A 21,429-nucleotide genomic window follows, 5' to 3' on the forward strand; every position below is an offset into this window, starting at 1 on the left:
ATGCTTACTTTTAAGGTAAGGAAGTTACTAAAACAAAAACATCTCCCATTGATGAGAATGATGAAAATGTTACAGTTTATACTAAGTCTTTGAAGTGCACACAGATACTTTCAAGAAGCAATGTGGGAACTTGTCAAGATTCATAAAAATCTTTTATCCTCAAAATTTCACCATTGGAAGTTTACTGTAAAGAAACAGTACAACTGTTTAAAAAAAAATCTGTTGAATTAACTATAACATCAAAAAAGAGAATCTGTTCACTACTATATTTTTATCTGTAATATGAAAAACGTGATTATAATATCAAAAACTAAATGTTCAGCCAAAGGGAAAAATGTCTGTGTAAAGCACATAAGCTTTAAAATTATTTTAAGGAATAGATAAAAACTAGTAATATTTTAGACATGTTAAGTAGGAAAAAAAATTCACCAGACCGAATATGCTCTAAGAATATAATTAAGTCAAAATGTGTATGTAACTGAAAAAAAGATTGAGGGAAAATGAACAGAAGAAAAAGATTTGTTTCAAATAATGAAATTACAGGTAATATGTTTCTTTTGTGAAGATTTTATTTAATGTTATAATAAAAAAGAAACAAACTTAGGTACTTCTAAAAACAGTCTAGAGAAGAAGATAATACTGGTTAAAAATGAAATTTACAGGGGTGCCTGGATTGCTCAGTTGGAAGATCACGTGACTTTTTCTTTTCTCTCTTTTTTTTTTTTGCAATTGTAATTTTGTTACCCAAACAATGTAAGAGCATTTTCATTTTATCTATTTATTTTCATTTTATTTTATTTTATTTCTTTTCAGTGTTCCAACATTCATTGTTTATATACGATACCCAGTGCTCCACGCAATACATGCCCTCCATGACTCTTGATCTCAGGGTGGTGAGCTCAAGCCCCAAGTTTGGCATAGAGGTTACTTAAAAATAAAATCATCCATTCGGCAATGGTTACCAAGTGCTTAACTGTGTTGGTCCCCACAGAAAGGGCCCAAAAGTCTTATCTTCCATCATTTGATTCCTCCAGCTTCACTCCATCCTTTGGCCAGCATACCCCACCCCTCTATCACTGCACTTTTTACTCATCATCTACTTTACTGATTTCGGGGTTCCTTTTCAGAACCCAAAACTTACCTTAATCCTAAGACTTTTAGTTCTGTAGCCAAAAAAATTTTTTCAGAAGAATCCAGATCATATAATCATATGACAATGCTTTTAGTATTCAGAAAGAAAATTATCTTCTTCACCTGTACTTTGAATTAATCCTGAGAAATTCACTCTAAAACTTTCTGCCCAAATTATTTCCTTTTCATTTTCAGCACCATCTATTCCAACAGTTCTTTCTTTTCTGCCATTTGTCATATGGAGTTCTTCCTCAAGTTACAATGAAAACAAAATTGTGTCTTACTCTTCCTGATGAAATGTAAATGCTATTTTTATCTATTGTCGAATACACTAAACACATGTTCTAAAGCAGTGCTTAAAAAATAAATAAATAAATAAACCAGCATTTTTTGTTAATCTACCCATTTCTTTTTCCTTCTTTTGATGTTCCTACATCCTGGCTCATGTTTGAATCAAGGCTAATAAAATATTCTTACAAATTAATTCCTCTTACAATGAGTATCCTCCGATCTTCCTTCTGTTATCATTCTAACCTATCTTTCTATAGCAGCAAACAAGGCTTACTTACTTACTTACTTACTCTCTCCTACAAACACTTCAAGGATGTGTTCTGGGAATGTTTTATTTTAGTTTTTGTTTTTGCTTTTGTTTTTCTGTTCAAAATCTACTAGTCCTCCTTTTTCTACATCTTCACTTTTGTGTTTTTCAAAATAAAATACCAGTGCTGAGAGCGTCAGTTGTATAAAGGGTTCTGAGCTGTTGGAACCATTATGAATGCACTCCTTTTTCTTACAGCTTTTTCTTCACCTTCATTTCAGCAACCACCACTGGTTAAATGTACCTCAAGGGCTTAATACAGGTTTATTTTCAAATATAGTTACCAAATAAAACTTGCCAGTGATATACAGATGTATCACAAAATGCATTTATCAGCAGACTTAGTAAGTTATATCAGTTTTAACTTAACAATGAGTTAAAAACCAATTTAAGGGAGCACCTGGTTGGCTCAGTCAGTTAAACCTCTGCCTTCCACCCAGGTCATGATCTCAGGGTCCTGGGATCGAGCCCCACGTGGGGCTCTCTGCTCATCAAGGAGTCTGCTTCTCCCTCTCCCTCCACCTCTCACTTGTGCTTTAATAAATAAATCTTTAAAAAAAACTAATTTAGTGAAAAACTTAAAAACAGAGGAATCTTAGTGCTTTAAATTCATAGAAGCCACAGACAAACCCCAATCTCCATACAGCTGCTAAATAAGGTATTCTAATATCAGAAGATAGAGCCATTAATCTAGTAGTCTTTGTTGTCTAGCTATGTGGGATTATACAATTACAGTGTTAGGGAATGTAAGTCAAATGTTATCTTAAAATTAAGAAAGTGAATGGTAATTTATTTAAGTTAGATAAGAGGTCTGGAGATTAAGGCTAGGAGAAAGTGTTCATGTTTTGAGAGACCGAAGATAATACAGATAAATCTGGGGTAGGTCATAAGAATACCTTTGAGGACAGTGACAAAATGAGAATTAGCCAACCTAAAATTGAAACTCTCTCACCAACTTGGGAAAAGTAACAAGAGAAAAGGAAACATTATCTGCTGAGAAATTTAAAATGAAATTTTAAATCTGTGGGCTCAAAGATGTCTTCTCTTATTAGATACAATTAATTATAAATCGACTTAGGGATTTTTCCTAAACAGTGTTAAGATCAAATGCCATTACCACAAGGGGATACCATAAAACCCAAACCTGGACTTTGTCAAATCAGAATTTGTAGCCTAGAAGTGATCTATGAAGCTCTCTAGTTCTCTGAGTAGCTAAGGTTACTTACATTAAGTTATCCACCCTATTAGACAGACACAAACAGATCTCCTCTTAGTTCACATTAATATGATTACTGATATTGAGTAGGATTTAATGTTAAATTAAGGAAGATGATCTGATAAACTAGCAAATTTAAAAAAGAAATCTTGGAGGCACCTGGCTGGCTCAGTTGGTAGAACATGCAACTCTTGATCTCAGGGTTATGAGCTTAAGCCCTATACTGGGAGTAGAGATTACTTAAAAAATAAAATAAAAAACCAGTTCTTGGCAAACCAAGCAACCTCTGAATCATTAGGACAATTCTATCCTAATCCATCTTAACTTGTGAAAGTGTTCAACTCTATCTCTGGAGTCAACCTGAGCTCAAATTCCAGCTCTGCTACTTTGTAGGACAAGTTAACTTAAGCCAAAACTTATTATTTATATCTGTAAATACAGATGATAAAGGTGCCTATTTCAAAGTGTTGTTAGAATTATGGAAGGTAATGCATTCAAACTGCATAGCAGAATAGCTGGCTTATAAAAGTCCAATAACAAATGTTGTTCATCTAGTTTTTTCTTCTTTGTTCTTGGAAGCCAAGCCATCTAAGTAAGTCTTGAGCTCCAAAGACAAGAAGCTAGTTTCATCTCAAGTAAGGCAATGAGAATTGTTAAGACAATACAAAAGGGAACTACTTCTGTTTCTGAAAGTGGCATGCTATCTGAATGAGTCTCTTCTGGTTGCTATGGCTTACCATCAACTGGGATGGAGAGAGGGAGAGAGAATGAATATGAAACATTTGTTGACTCTAATACACTGGTGCCAAGAAAATAAAAAGAGAAAGCTCCATGCATGATAGAAAATGACAATATAAACACATTTATTGATGTAGATACTAGATTCTAAAATATTATTCTCAATGGTCAACATATCTGTGACTAAATTGGTGAGTTTCTTCATCACCGTTTTATCCGACAGGTTAGCAAAGCAATTGTTGCTGGGAGATCTGCAGGTATTATATGATCTTGGGGCTTGGTGGTTAATGTGAACAGAGAGTAGGTTTCATTAAAAAGGAAGTAAAGTAAGAGTACAGACTTAATTAAATCTGGGGTCTTCCACTCATGGCCTGTATGACTTTGGGCAAGTTACTCAATGTCTTCGTTTCAGTTTCCTCATCTATATGCCAAAGGTAGTAATACCTGCCTCATAGAATGCTTCCTAAGATTAAATAAATTAAGATGTATAAAGCACCTAGAATAGTGTCTGGCAAACAGTAAGCACAGCATAAGTGTTACTATGGATTATTGCATAGACACAGTTATTTAAGAAAAATCTAGAGTTTAGAAAGAAAAACTAAGAGCAAGACTTGCATTCTGGGGGAAAAAATCTTTTTGCATGAGGGAGTTTGTTTTGGGGCTTCAGAAAGTTAGGGTTCTCTCAATGGATACACTTCTAGTAGCAGTTGGGGAAACTCACTGGTAGCAAGTTTGTGGATGTTATTGAAATAAACTTTTAGATATTTTCAGAACTAGAGTATTATAAATGTATCCTGAGTTTTTATTAGTCTGTTCTGGTTTTTTCAAAAAGAATTTTTTTTTGAGAGAGAGAGTGTGAGAGTGTGCGCACATGTTTTGTGTGCCAGCAGGGGAGGAGCGGGTTAGGGGGGGTACAGAAAAAGAGAGAATCACCCTGCACGAAGCCCAACATGGGTGGGGCTCAACCTCACAACCCTGAGCCAAAATCAAGAGTCAGATGCTTAGCTGACTGAGCCATCCAGGTGCCCCTGTGTTTTTTTCATATTCTTATATAGGCAATCCACCTACAGCTTTTAGTATACATATGAAATTAAAAAAAATCATCTACTGGGGTGCCTGGGTGGCTCAGTGGGTTAAGCCTCTGCTTTCGGCTCAGGTCATGATCTCAGGGTCCTGGGATCGAGCCCTGCAACGGGCTCTCTGCTCAGCAGGGAGCCTGCTTCCCCCCCCCCCTCTCTCTGTCTACCTGTGATCTTTCTGTCAAATAAATAAATAAAATCTTTAAAAAAAATCATCTACTAAACTAGTTGAAAACAAATTCAGGCACCACATTTGAGGGGGCTCAAATTTGCTTACAGATAAACAGATATATCATGCATGTACATGTGTGCATATGAGGCCGGGGTGGGTGGAGTCAGCAACTAGTGACCATTGCCTGTTTTTGTATGGTATGGCCTGAAAACTAAAAATGATTTTTACATTTTTAAATAGTCGAAAAAAATACACAAAAGAATATTTTATAATACATGAAAATTAAAGGAAATTCAGATTTCAGTATCTATAAAGAAGGTTTTATTAGAACACAGTTGTATTCTTTCATTTCTGAGTTGTCTATGGTTGCTTCCGGGCTATAATAGCAGAACTGATAGCTGCCAGTTGAGACCTGAACAGCTTGAAAAGCCTGAAATATTTATTCTCTGGCCCTATACACAAATAGTTTGCCATAGTATGTGTTATAAGGAAAGGGAGTAAATTAATTCATAGACATGGTTCTCCAAATGTGAGTAAACTGCCATTTTTAACTGTGATAACATTCAATTTTAGGTTTCCAAACATAGATGTTCCCCCCAAAACTGGTAATTCTTTGAATGGTAGCCCATTTCTTAAAAGACACTAACTTCCGGGGTGCCTGGGTGGCTCAGTCAGTTGAGTGTCTGACTCTTGGTTTTGGCTCAGATCATGATCTCAGGGCTGTGGGATCAAGCCCCATTTAGGGCTCTCTTCTCAGTGCAGAGACCACTTAAGATTTTCTCCTTCTAGGGGCGCCTGGGTGGCTCAGTGGGTTAAGCCTTTGCCTTCGGCTCAGGTCATGATCTCAAGGTCCTGGGATCGAGCCCCACATCAGGATCTCTGCTCAGCACAGAGTCTGCTTCCCCTACTCCCTGCCTGACTCTCTGCCTACTTGTAATCTCTCTCTCTGTATTAAATAGATAAAATCTTAAAAAAGAATTTTTTTTTCTCCCTCTACCTCTGCCCCTTCTCTGCTCGTGTGTTCTCTTAAATGAGTTAAATTGGAGGGAAAAAAAAAAAAGAAAGAGAGAGATTAACTTCTAATGCTCATTGTGTAAAACTCTAAGGAGTTCAAGTGAATACCTGTTTGAAAACTTGAACCTTTCCTGAGTTGATTCTTGTTGAAAATTTGGCCCTGCCTGTAACTTCCTATGTAGTCTAATGGTAAAGTGAAAAGGTAGAAGGAGAGGGATAAAGGACTACAATTTACCAAACATCTACCACATGCCAAACACATATTTTTCTTTCGAGTCTTTACAACAATTTTACTAAGTGGAAATTACCATCCCTATTTCACTGAGGTAAGGACAGAAGTTCAGTGATGTTAAGCAACTTGCCAAAGACAACAGAGTCGTTGTGGTGGCAGAACTGGGATTTGAACCTAAGTCTAAGAACCCAAACTCTTAGTTATTTTCACTAAATCAGGAGTTCTCAAATAAGATAATTATGACTCATCGTAAGAAGTATACTTTACTTCATGATACAGTATACAGACATATTAGTACATACAATTGGACAAGTTTCATGAACCAATATTTAACCTTAAAATGTGCAGTATACTCTATTTCTTATTCTAGTCTAGAAGTTAAATACTGACAACCAACAAAAATATTTTCACAACCCACTTATAGATGACCACTATCTACTATTTAAAAACAAACAAAGTATCAGGGGTGAGGGAATAGGTAAAATGGGTCAAGGGGAGCAGGCATTATAGACTTCCAGTGACAGAATGAATAAGTCACAGAGATGAAAGATACTGCATATGGAATACAGTCAATGGTACTATAATAGTGTTGTGTGGTGACAGACGGTAGTAACAACTATGGTGAGCATAGCACAAAGCACAGAATTGTTGCATTTGTACTACCAAAACTAATGTAACATTGGGTGTCAAATAAATAAATAAATGCTGCACTAAGTCATAGAATAAGAGAATTCTCAATCTACAGAAGGATATTAGTGAGGTTCTATAGTTATAGTCTTGTCAACCTTGCAACTTGCACATCAATCTGTGAAAGGAAAACCAGGGAAAAGCTCACGTTTGTCAGGGGTTATCAAATGTTGTTTTGAGACTAGGGATATGTGAGACAACTGGATGAAAGAGTATGTTCCAAGGGCTTCATGTATTTGCTTAATCTTCTTAACTACTCTTCGAGGTAGATACTATTATCATTATTCCCATCTTACAGATAAAGAAACACACAGAGAAAGTTCAGTCGATTTGCCCAAGATGGCACAATGAGCAGGTAGTTAAAGAAGGATCAGTCCCAGGTGGGTCAGCTCCAGAGTTCACTCTTATTCACTTTGCTCAAGCACCACTGGCTGCAGCACTTCACACTTGGGTCACACCAGTTTTTCAAAAAACCAACTTCAACAGAACTGACTTAACATTTAACTTTTGACTTTTTATTAAGAACTGGCCATATGAAGAATAGTTCTCTATCTTTAATAAAAGTGCTTTTAAAATGCTGTATTAATTATATTGTTACTATTCACTATGTAAAGAAAAAATATGGTCTCTCCCAATGTAATACATGCTTTTATTTACTAGAAAATAAAAGACACAAATCTCGATTCCATTTTTTGACAGAGTGTACATTTCCCTCAGAGTTAAATTATGTTATCGTTACCTATAACAGCTAATTCTTCATGGTTACACTTTTCTAAACACCAGCTTATGTTCCTCTTCCTTATATTCAGTAACACTATGCAAGGACAAATAGAAGTGAGACAGGTATGTCCCATGCTTTCACTGAGCTAATATTTAAAGGGGAAGGCATACATTTAACAAATAATTTCATTATCAGTGACAAGTACAAATTCTAGAAAGGAAACACATAGCATACTTTCAGACTGTATTACTGGGGACCCAACCTAGGTAACATGGCCAAAACATCCTCAAAGCAGTGATATTATTGCTAAGCTATAAAGGACAAAAGGGAATCTTTCTGCCTAGAATGATTTCTTGGTTTAAAAAAAAAAAAAAAGAAAGAAAAAAAGAAAAGAAAAGAAAACACAGAAGATCTTGAGAATGGAAGGAGGGCAAATCTGGCAATTTGCCAACATTCCCTGCTGCCAACCTGAATCCCTTTAGCTGGCACCTGCTCAAGACACTTGCTAGGAATAGAAAAAGGTGAGAGGTGACTAACTTATTTAATAGAGGGTGATTCTGCTATAGGTGCAATGAGGGGTGCAGTAGTTCTCAACATTGGCTACACATTGGAATTCTAGGAAACAGTTACAAGGTAAAAGGCCCTGGTGAAAGAAAAACCTTTTAATTTACTGCATGTCCTAACCCAGGTGAAAAAGAAGTTGGAAAGCTGGTGAAGAATGTTCTCAGAGAGTGGTCCTATTGATCTATTTAAAAGTATCTACACATACACACACACACACACACACACTTGTATGTACACAAGTATATACACAAGTATCTTCAAATGCATGCAAAAGAGCTAGACTTCTTTTTTTCATGTCTGATCTTATGGAAGAAAAAATATTGCTGCCATCCTGAAGAAACTGAAAACGTAAGTGTTATCCTTTATAAGAATCAAAACCAGGAATAGGTAAATCACAGAGAGGGGATAAAAAATAAAGAACTTCCCTGGACTTTAATCTTTGTTGCCAATCTGTATTTGTTAAAATGAACAGATAATTCAGAAGACAATAAGCACTGTTAATTTAAATGCTTAGACAATTCATTTGATACTTCATTATAAACTAGAAACATTTTTTTCTGGTTCTCCCCACATACTTTTTCCCCCCCTTGGCAGTGATTGCTTTTCCTACTTACATTCCTTTGCCATACAACATTATGGCAAAAAAAAAAAAAAAATCAATTGGCAGTAGGAATTTACAGTAAGAGCAACTACTGATGGAAAGTTTATTATGTATCAGACACTCTGTAAAATATTTTCAATATATGACTATCTTACTTAAGTCATCACAATGACCTTCTGACATATTATCATATTCATGTCATAACTGACAAAACTGAAGCACAGTTTTGTCACATCAAGTAACTCTATGACAAAGGTCACACAGTGAGGGTGCCACAGTCAATTAAACAGATGCCATTCCTTTCAGAGTTCATTCAACCCCTTTTTGGAACACAGTACATCTTTTGAATCCCAGAAGGCAGCTAATGAGGATCAAGGACAAATAATAGCAATCTTAACAATTCTTTAGCTTACTGACTTTTCTCAAATGAGAATAGGGCTGAAATGATTATGATTAGAAGAATGGCAAATTACAAAGGGAAGTAAGCCAGTTTTAACAAACAGTGGTCATAAACTGGTATATAAAAACATATATCAGTGGTTCTAAACTTCCATGTATCAGAATCTCCTGTGGGTCTAATTAAAACACAGATCAGTTGGCTCCAGCCAAGGGTAGAGTATCTGATTCAGAAGGTCTGGAGTAGAGTCTGAGATTTTGAATTTCTAACAAGTTCTCAGCTAATGCTGCTAGCCAAAGACCCAGTCTGGAAACCAATGCACTATATATACTAAGTAAATTCACTCTCTTACACAGCTGTAGTAAATAAAACCACACACTTTCCCCAGGAACTAGAACACAAATAAAAGGCATTTTTTAGGGGTTAATGGAATGTGGCATTTTCAAAGAAACATTTATAATTTTTTTCCTTTATTATATTTTTAACCATTTGGTACATATAAAAAATATAAAATACAAACTGACAAACTTCCTTTAATATTAAACTGTATGTATTTTTGTAATTGTCAAATATTCTTATGAGATTTAATTTTTGAAGAATACGTCTAACTTTCATAATTAACATATATATCATAAATGGGTTAAGTTTTAAGTACTTTTCACTGCTTATTCCACAATTTTCAGTAGTGAATAAACACCATTTAAGACTAACAGAATGTATAACATTTGACAAGAAAGATTATTCTAAGTTTCCAAAATATGTTACAAACTAGTAAAGACAAAGAGAATACAAAGAAATACTTTATCCTAAACTTACCAATTTTAGTTTTTTTGTTAAATAAAGAATGCATAAAATTTTAAGACTGAGCTAGACAATTCTAAAGTAGGTATTACAACATAATGATAAAAGAGCCTTTAGTGCTATTGAGTAATTATATACAATGAATATTGGCAATGAAGTAAAATCTTACCCAGATCTAGTCGTTTTGAATTCCACCTTGAGGATAGGTTTGCAGGGTTCTGGCTTCTTCCCATCCTTTAATTGTTTTCCTAAAATATATTTTCCTGGATTAAATTCTAGAATTCTAAGTTATTCTAAATTCTTATATTGATAATTTATATATAAAATGAAAGTAAAATGAAATACATCATAAAAATTTTTAAATGATTTTGAAAAGAAGTATTTTAATATAAAATATTTAAAATAACCCAGTAAATCTACTGTTTGAAATTCAGTGCTTAAAAGTAAGAGTAATTTAGTAATAATATTCATGTGACAAAATTCTTGCAAAATATATTGATAGCCTTTCCAATGTTCCTAATTGCAGATAAGCAAGCAGAATTTTAATTTTCTAAATGAATTCAAGTTTTAAAATAGCTAGATTTGAGAAAATCAAATCTAAACATGTTTTCACCCAAGTGTGACAGTTGCAAAATTAAAACCTATGCTAATAACTTCATTTATATGTATTCTCCTAAGGTAAAATCCATCTATTGTAATGTCCAAAAAGAACGCTAAAATAAACCAACCTCTATATATTATTTTAGAAAAATTTTTGATTCCTGCTCTTTCCGACATGATTATTGTAGAAACAACTCAGAAAAATATAAAGAAAATAAAACATATCTTCCATTTTCAGAGATCATTCTCAATATTAATATCTTATTTTTGGAGATCCCAGACACATGCCCCTATCCCAATACTTCATTCCCAGCTTCCCCCCACCTCCCATAATACAGATAGCTCATTCTAATAAACTTTTGTTTAAAATTTCATTGTTTGCTGTTTGACTCCCAAGAAGAATGTAAATTCCGTGAAAGCAAACGTTTTTTTAAGTGTATGTGTGCTTTCTATTGATGTATCCCTGGTGACAAGTATTGTTTGACATATCGGTGGGTGCTCAGTAACTAATAAGTGAGTAAATTAATGATTTTTCCTTAGGCGTAATTCTTAGGGAAAGGGGTTTCTAGGCCAAACTGTATTCCAAACACACAGTACCAATTCATACTTCCATTACTTGTTTAAGACCACAGTTTGCCACATTCTTCCCAAACAATGCTATTTTGTTTGTTTTTAATCAGAAAGGGTATCTACTTTTAATTTGTATTGTTTTAATCTCTAGAATATTCTTCAACGTTCTGGTCATCTGTACGTCTTCTTTTAAAAATAATTTATGTTCTTTACCTATGCTTGTATGTTATCTTCTTTACATTTAAAAATAAATTTTATATTCAAAGCTCATTAATACTGTATCCATCATATGTTATAAACATCATTCCTAGTGTCATTTATGACTGAATTCTTAGAAAAATGTTAAACTGCACACTAGTATACCTTTAAGTCATCAAAATCGTGTTTCCAGTTGAGAAAACTTAAAATCCTAAAATGTCAATTCTTCTAAAATTAATTCATAAATTCAATGTAATTAGAGTTCGAACAGCTTTTCTTTGATTTGCACAAAGTGACTTGAGTTTACACAGTGGACTCACTACCTATGAATAGTGAAAAAAATTAGGAAAAGAAATGGGACTTCCAGAATGACAAAGTAAAGACCTCTGTGAACCCAAAAGGACCTCTCCCACAAAAACTGAAATACTAGCACAACTAAAGTTAATCACTTCAGAACCCTGGAAATAAACTGAAGCCACAAAACAAGTGGAACATTGTCTACCCAATAGAAATGACTAAACTTTAGTTAAGACAGGGAGGGCTAGAACATTCTGATAAGGGTTATTCCCACCTTCCTCATTCCCCAGCTAGGAGGCTAGGCAGACATGAAAATCCAATAGTATCAGTGAACTAATCAGTGCTGATTTTTTTTTTTTTTTTTTTTTTTTTTTTGCAATTCCATTAAAACCAGTTTCCCTAAGATCACAATCAAAATTTTGTCCCAATGCAGTTCCCTGGAAACCTCTATTCCCAGGGTGTCGTGGCAATTTCATTTGACACAGATATCAGCTCAGAGGGATAGAAGGTCTCACACTTCCGGGGCATCACAGAAATAACAGCAATCTGTTGGCATATCACAACTGCCTAAGGCTGTGGTTTTAGGTGAGTCAAATAAGAGCCTGATCAAGAATTAAAAGTAAATCCTGAAAAACTGAGCGCGCTCCGGGACTAAAAGGTTGCACACATGTGCAAGGTCATGTGCATGCCCAGAAAATACCTGAGAAAGAAGAAAGCCCCAGTCACTCCTCTCTGGTTGATTCTGAAACCTTAAGAAAAGAGGAAGTTAAAAAAAAAAAAAAAAAGTAAAATACGGAAAGTAAAATGGGCTATAATACCTACTGCTGGCAGGATCACTGCCAAAGAGGTACACCTACATGACAGAAAGAAATAGGATACAGTCGCTCCGGAAGGTAGTCTGAGAATATTAATTAAAAACAGGCATACTTAAAACTCTAATTCTTAGGAAAAGCCATTCATTCGTAAGCATTTATTTCACAGAAACAAAAGGACCAACGCCTATCAAATATATACAAGATGGTAATGACAGCCTAACTTATAGTGATCAAGAACTGAAAATAAAGTGAATACTGATTATGTTGGAAGGGAGGAATACTTTGTGAAAAACTGGGAACAAAACTGGCTATTACATGACCGTTAAAATGAAGGAATTAGAGCTATGCCAGATGACATGAAGGGACTATTCTCAAGTAGAGTGAATTAAGAAAACATACAAGAAAGATTAATATAATTCCATTTTATGCAAAATAATGGCAAAACTCCTCATATTTACATATGTGTATACATTTATATATATATAATTTTAGAAATATATTTTTGAAGAACACCTGTAAGTTTTTTGACATACTGTACCTAGTCACTGGGTTGCTAACATGGGGGAAGGCTGAGGGAGAAGGAACTGGTAAGATATGATTCCATTTATGAATAATATGTATGAAAAAAGCTACCAGCCCTTTTTATCATTCCCCTCCTTGGTTTCGAGCTAATTGAGAAGTTCTTTCCCACATCAAAATCATATAAATTTTTTTTTAATTTCTTAAAATTGCTCTGTAGTTTCACTTATTACATTTAATTATTTTCTGAAGTATATTTTGGCACAGGGAAGATATTTTTCCTCTAATAATTTCAAAGCTATTTTTATAGTTCTATTGAGCTGCAATTGCTGGACAATAAAGTGCACATATTTAAAATGCACAATATGAAGAGCTGTGATAGAAGTATGCACCTGGCAGCACTATTTGTTGAACCATTATTTCTTTCCCCACTAATACAGTATATCACCTTTATTACATTACATTTTTATAAATCAGCCCTGTCAACTTACAAGAGCATCTAATCCTGCCTCAAGATACTAGGGGATCATCTCTTTCCCATTGTGTAAGAAATGACAAAGCAATGAAACTTGAACCTCTAATTAAATTAGCATCTTAATTTACAGAAATCCAGTGGCTAGTGACAGAGTAAGTCGAACACCAAACCAAGGAACTGAAGAGGATTGCTGGTTTGTTGGGGGAGAGGGGAAAGGGGTGGAAACTGAGAAAAAAAGAAAGGTAGGAAAAAAGGAGGCCTAAATCGGAAAAGGAGTCCCTCGCATTGTAGAAGGAATGCAGAATTTCAACCACTATTTTAATCTGCTCAGAAATACATGAGCTTTCAATAAAGAATTTAAATGGTTGCTCTGAAGGCCAGCATCAGGCCTTTATTCTTCTACCAACCCAAAGCTCTATTGGGAGTGTCAGACTGATAGAACTTAAATTACAGACACAAATTTTTACATTTATTTCCAAAAGTTATTCTTTGTATGCATTTTGCTTCATGAAGTAAACAATTATTCAGTTATAACTCAATTTAACTTATTTCAATATTCACCACCGATCTTCCAGTGGCTCGAACAATTTTTAAAGAAGAACATTACATGGTATATCTATCAAATTTTTATAAGTTTTGAGCTTACATATTGTACATAAAACCTGGCTAGGTGCAAAAATCTTAGCTTCTGTCTTGCTCAATATTCTTCTATGTTCCTCTCCTACAACCAGTATTCAAATTAAGAATAAAGTTTAAAGCCAGTCTAATTTCTATTTCTTTATAAGTAAACTTTCTTCACCACCCCCTACAAGGATACTAACTGAGTAGGTTTATTATCTCTGTAAGTAAAAAAATTTTGCAGTTTTTACAGTAATCTTTCTTCATGAATCTTGCTTGGAAAATAAGGAGTCCTTTTGATTGGCATAATCTGATTTTTTTCCAACTCCAATTTCTTAAATTATGTCACCAATAATTGTTTACATTCCAGAAAGGCAAATTTATACATCTGTAATCCTAGACTAACCATTTTCTAAATCAAATTAAGTAATAAGGACCTTGCTAAAATTTTTACAAAGGACATGTAAGTAAATTAAAGGATGTTTAGAAGATCACCTGATTTCACCACCAGCTGTCATTTTACTTCTGACTTGCTGTGTCATCTGAGCAGCAAGAACCTGTGCTTATTCAACTGGTTCTTGTTCAAATACCTGTGAACTACTTTGATAAATTGTTGAAAAGAGCTGGTAAATTATAAAACAACTTAATAAATCATATAAACCTCCAAGTCACATCTGATTTATCTTTTACTATGCCCTGCTTCCCATTCCTGTAAACCACCCAGCCACAAAAAATTGGCCTCAGTACTATTGATTAAATTGCAGAACTGTATTAATGTATGTCCATTTCTTCCCATTTGCTGTCACAACTGAAATCTTCATTTATTGTTTAAAAATCTTCCTAATTGGTCTCCCACTTATGCCCCCAGTTCACCTAATGCACAACCATCAAAGTAATATTTCCAAAATATAAATTTTATGTTTCTCATTGTAAAATCATTTAGGTCTCCATCATGAAATCCAAACTCTTAAGCATACTACAATATATATTCTTGCCTCCATATGCAGTTCTGTCTTTGTTTCCTGCAGCTTGCCTAAAGGTATTTTTAACTCTGGCCATTTTAAACTATTAGCAGTTTTCCAAGAACATCCTGCTTTTGATTATATCTTTGTATCTTCTGACTAAAATAACTTTGCTCTGCTCTTTCCCATCTTATCACACCCCATTCATCCTTTAAGACCAAACTCCTATAACTTGGATTTGTGAAATCGTCCTACACCCTTCATCCAAAAAACAATTAATTCTGTTTCCATAGCATATTGTGTATGCCTTTATCAGCACTTATAATATGTATTTTAGTAATCCGTTATAGATAATTTTCATTCACTGGAATCTGAGTTCTTCAAGGGGAATATATTTCCAGTATTTAATCTCTGGTAAATAAGAGGTGCTCAATAAATGTCTACTGAATGAATGAATGAATGAATGAAGATGCATTAAAAATGACTGAGGATCACTGACAAAAACAAGTGTTTCCTTTGGTTTTAATTTTGATATTTAGAATGTAGAACACATTTTCTAACTGATACAGTTGTTACACAGCAATTAGGTTTTCAGCCTAGAGCATCTATCCAGTATGGTAGCCACCACTCACACATGGCTACAGAGCACTTAAAATGTGGCTGGTCCAAGATGTGGCATAAGTATAAAGTACACAGTAGATTTTAAAGAGTACAAAAAAAGGATGTGAAATATCTCAAATTTATAAGTTGATTATATGTTTAAATGATATTTTGAGTTAAACATTTATTATTAAAACTAATTTTATGTTTTTAAACTGCTATTCATATAGTTATTAGTAAATTTACAATTACACATGGCGTTTGCATTATATTTCTATTGAACTGTGATGTTCTAGAAAATAAAATCATTCTAACTGGAGAATGACATTGTTAATAATACTAGAACAAAATGAGGAGAGGAGGGTGTTCTTCTTTAGTAAGTATGAAGACCGAGTTGATGTAGAGCTGGACTAGAGACACCTGAATACCTGGTTTTTTGACTCTTGGCCAAGGGCAGTAGGATTTATGATATGCTTGTTCAAGGTCCCAAACTCCCAAAACTCCCCCAGTGACCCCCAGTGTAACCGTTTTACCAGTGGTTGGCAACTGACCTAACTAGTGTGACAAGATTGGCTTGATCTCTGAAAGGGTAAACTGAGTTCCTCGGAAGCTAGATCTTGGTGGCTGGAGCTGAAGACTCAGCACAATCCTTGTATATATGGGCCTGTGGGAGCCTGCATGTGGGATGCCTCTCAGAATGCTTACCTGCATTGTTTCTCCTGCTGCAGGATATCCTCTGCCTTTAAATAAAAGTTTTATTTGCATATGTTCTATAGAGTCCAGTAATAAGTCTTTTCAAATTCACAGAGGGAAAACTTTGCAATGAGCTATATAAAAAGAACTGCAATATGGTTTTATTATTCATTGAATGTTTTATGCTCAGGTGAATATTAAAAGTAGATTAACAGAAATTTTTGAATGTCACATCCATAAAATATTACACTGACTTTTAACTTAAGTAAAATATTTTCTTCAGTGACACTTAATAGAGTTAAAGTTCCACAATCCTACTTACTCCTTAATATGTAAGTAGACCGATCATACTGATGAATAAGCTCCAGAAACTAAATTTTAAATTGTCATTTCCTAAAATGGACATCTACTGATTTTTATCATCTACCACCTCCATTTCTTTTGAGAATCAGCTGATGTTGGTGAAGATGACAATCAGATAAATTGTACTCTGACACACACATACCCAGAGTTACAGGGAAGATCCTGAGATCCTGTGGTGCCCTGAGCCAGCAAATCACTGAACTATGATGACTGCTTCAGGGTAGTTAAGAGCCATGCCAGGACTATCAAGTTCTTCCCTCCTAAATTATGAAAGTTTGTTTGTCAGGGGAGAGAAACAAGTCCAAAAGAGAAAAGCAAAACTCTCCCCTGCACTTACCACACAGAAATACAAAATTTCAGCCCACCAAGATGAAATGACCTTACAGTCAATAGAGGGAATAAATCCTGCTTAATTTCCACATATTCATAAAACTGTTTATACCTTAAAAATCACCTTGCTCAATCCTGCCATTTTACAGATGATGAAACTAAAGTCCCAGAGAACAGTAATTAACCCCATTAAGTATATCCACACATAGTAAAGCTAGAGTTACATTCCAGGTTGTCTCATTGCAAAGAAAATGTTCTCTGATATTCTTAAAAACCAGATTAAAGGGACCTATCACTATTTTAGTTAGTAAAAAAATCATCTGTTAAGGACTTCAGACACACAGAAGAAAAATTTCTGAAGAAGTATATCAACCATTTTTCTATGCATTGTAAAATTATCCAACATTATATCAAAAATTATCTTAAATGAATCAAATTATTTTTCTTTTCTGGCTATTTTATCATCACTATCTAGAAAACTGCTCTGCCCCTCAGAATAAGAGTTTGCTATCAAACAACTTAAGCAATGAAAGATGTCATCCAAGGATAAACTGAACATAGCTAACCAATCTGGAGAACTGTCTTATGATTCATTTACAGTTCAAGGCCATCATTTCTCAAAGTGTATTTCATAGAGCACTGGAGAAACACAAGATGTTCTCTAAATAAAGGACATTAAAGTCAAATAAATTTGTGAAAAGCCACATAAAATAAGTGCATATATAAACCAGTATAAATAATATTTATGTGTGTGTATGCATATATATCATACATATATATGATATATATGTATATCCTCCCACTTAGAAATTCATGGTACACATTAAAAGTGAAGACATCTTATGCTGAAGAAAATGCTCAACTTTAATTCAGCATTTCTAAATCTCTAACTATAACATGGCTTTTCACCAAAAAACTCATTAATATAAGAAAAATTCATATGTGAAAATATTTGTGGTAATACTACTCTAACAATCTTTCAGCCATATCCTACCAAATAAATAACATACCCAGATTTATATTTATTATGATCATATACATATAGCATATCATAATTTTCAGACACTTTCACTTACATTTTGCTTGTTTCATCCAGGATGTACAACAGTGCCTGTTACATGGTAGATCCAATATTTGTTGAATAAATAATCTCCATAAAAACCACACGAAAAGACTAAATTTAATTATCATCTCCATTTATAGATGAGAAGGCTGAAGTTCAGAAAAGTTAACTGACTTCCCAAAGGTCACAGACCTAGAGATTACGGACCCAGGGCTTGACCACAAGTCTTCTGACTTTAAAACCCCGTGTTAGGCTGATGTAATATTATGTCTTCCAAACAGATTATTCAAGGACATCTTATACTATTCTTAACACAAAACATCACATAATGAAGTACTGGTAGGAGTCTTAAAGTACAATCAGTTCCTAGCTGTCAAGGTTTAATACTCATAATGCTTTTTTTTTTTTAACTTACAAATGTTTTTTAAGAAGATACTTAAAACAACCATTAAATGGACTTAAATAAGAAAAAAAGCAAAATAAAAAAATTTTAAGTCTAGTATATTTAAAGTAATTTACCATAACTGCCACAAAGTAAAAGCAAGAGACCACAACAGAAGACAGTAATGAGAAAATAACCCTAAATTTCAATCCATCAAAGCAGACATTTAGTATACCAAAATTATATACCATAAAGTATGGTTATATATGAACTAAAGGACACCTTGCCATGGCATGAAAAATACATTTTTACACTTTAAGGTGTAAAAATCCATTTAGTTTTGTCACTGAAAACAGCTATCAACATAAATTTAACTTTGGTAGGTTACCGACCACTAAAAATAAGCAGTAAACATTACTACTATCAAAAATAATTCATATTTTATAAATAAACAGTACATCTGATCATCTACATTTTTAGGCTGCTATAATATGCAATTAATGCCATCCTACTTAACACCTGCCACAGAAAAAACACTTATTTACATTTTGTTTGGATTCTAATTTTGAAAAAAAATACTAAATCAAATATTCTTTGTCTTGTTTGTTTGAAAATAATTTTAGCTAGTGACCCTCTTTTGCTGAGACACCATAAACTTTGTAGAAACTTACTTATGCCATTTCTCAAAGTTTACTCCCAAAGATCTAAGATTTTGATATAAAAAGGGACCAAGATTAAATAGAAAATTTATCATATGGCAACTACCACAATAAAATTAACTCACCCAAGAAACAACAGGTACTAAAAAAGAGAATAAAACTTTGAGGAGGAAGAGTGTGTTGATAGAGTCTCAAAATACTTCCTTCAAATCCTAATATTTACTGATTACAAATACAAATGAAAACGTTATTAATTTCAAAGGAAAAGAACATAATAATAGAGAGATCTAACAGACAGAAGTTTAATCAAGGGATCAAAGGATCAAGGTATAAGGCACCATCAATTTGGACAAATCAAACACAAGTTCCACTTGAGAGGCAGCAAAAAGAATCCATCAAACGCTTTAGGATATTCCAAACCTGAATCTACGCATGAAAAACTATCAGACAAAACCAAATGTGGGCACATTATATAAAATAATTGACCTAGAATATTCAAAAATTGTCAGTTATGAAAATCAAGAAAAGGCTCAAGAACTGCTTCAGTCTGAAACATGACAACTAAATGTAATCTGCATATAGACCCTTTTGATAAAAGGTAAAACTTGGGTGACACAGGACAATGTTCTTATTTGTAAAAAATAGATACTGGAGTTCCTTATAGATCTATAAAGAACTCTTCAAACTCAACACACACAAAACATACAATCATATAAAAAATGGGCAGAAGATATGAACAGACTCTTCTCCAATGAAGACATACAAATGGCTATCAGACACAAAATGTTCATCATTACTAGCCATCAGGGAGATTCAAATTAAAACTACATTGAGATACCACCTTACACCAGTTAGAATGGACAAAATTAGCAAGACAGGAAACAACATGTGTTGGAGGGGATGTGGAGAAAGGGGAACCCTCTTACACTGTTGGTGGGAATGCAAGTTGGTGCAGCCACTTTGGAGAACAGTGTGGAGATTCCTCAAGAAATTAAAAATAGAGCTTCCCTATGACCCTGCAATTGCACTACTGGGTATTTACCCCAAAGATACAGACGAAGTGAAAAGAAGGGCCATCTGTACCCCAATGTTCATAGCAGCAATGGCAACGGTCGCCAAACTGTGGAAAGAATCAAGATGCCCTTCAACGGATGAATGGATAAGGAAGATGTGTTCCATATACACTATAGAGTATTATGCCACCATTAGAAAGGATGAATACCCAACTTTTGAAGCAATATGAATGGGACTGGAAGAGATTATGCTGAGTGAAATAAGTCAAGCAGAGAGAGTCAATTATCATATGGTTTCACTTATTTGTGGAGCATAACGACTAACATGGAGGACAAGGGGAGATGGAGAGGAGAAGGGAGTTGAGGGAAATTGGAAGGGGAGGTGAACCATGACAGACTATGGGCTCTGAAAAAACAATCTGAGGGTTTTGAAGGGGCGAGGGGTGGGAGGTTGAAGGAACCAGCTGGTGGGTATTATAGAGGGCACGGATTGCCTGGAACACTGGGTATGGTACAAAAACAATGAATACTGTTACACTGAAAAGAAATAAAAAATTTAAAAAAATAAAATAAAATGAAAAAAACAGATACTAGAATATTTTGGGGTGACTGGGCAGTATGTCAACAGCTTACTCTCAAATGATTCAAAAGAAAAAAGTGCCATTCTTATTTAAAAAAAAAAAAAAATTTTTGACAGACTTAAAACTACAAAGCCAATGTTGTATATTTCTACTGCCTTTGATACTGGTTCATTTTCTCTGAATTTGAAATCAAAGTTTTAAGACTAATCATCTTTTTTGGTTTTCAGGATTCTTAGGTTCGAGAGGTCTTAGGAAATCCGAAAATTTGTGGTAATTTTCAGGTGTATCACCAAGAATGAATAAAGAATGAAAATATATTAAAGAAGAACTGGAACCTCAGTCATAAGGGCTATCTATCCTCTGGATGCATGCATAATAGACCCATAGCAAAGTTAAAATAAGGGCTTTTCCAGATGATTGCTACCACACAGCAATGATAAAGTATACTACAATGTGTGGCTTTATGAATTACTGTTTTCTTAAAAAAACAAACAACTCTAAAAACCCATCCTGCCACAGACAGATAAATATTTTAATTTTATTATTTATTTTTTACATTGAAATAATTCAGAATGGACCTATACTTTTTTAAAGTGGGTCCTGATAATTTTAAAGCAAATAATGAAATATGAGCAATACCACAAGGATAATCTTCAATAGACTAAATGTAAAGAATAGTTCCTTTAATCTCTCAAAATCCACTGGTTAAGAGTCTCTTAGGATGGTTGGAGAATGTAGAT

At 34.1% G+C, this 21,429-nt stretch overlaps 1 protein-coding gene across 5 annotated transcripts in view; it reads right to left on the reverse strand.

The window, feature by feature from the left end:
* The window catches only part of STXBP5 (syntaxin binding protein 5), a 178,254-nt gene that overhangs the window by 89,474 nt on the left and 67,351 nt on the right, over nucleotides 1–21,429 (reverse strand). For all 5 annotated transcript variants that reach the window (XM_059177310.1, XM_059177307.1, XM_059177309.1 and 2 more), the window contains exon 9: nucleotides 10,121–10,199. In XM_059177310.1, coding sequence (XP_059033293.1) covers nucleotides 10,121–10,199 — 79 coding nt within the window. The remainder of the gene's footprint in view (nucleotides 1–10,120; nucleotides 10,200–21,429) is intronic.

This window comes from Mustela lutreola, chromosome 6 (assembly GCF_030435805.1).
Source record: "Mustela lutreola isolate mMusLut2 chromosome 6, mMusLut2.pri, whole genome shotgun sequence".
NCBI lineage: Eukaryota > Metazoa > Chordata > Mammalia > Carnivora > Mustelidae > Mustela > Mustela lutreola.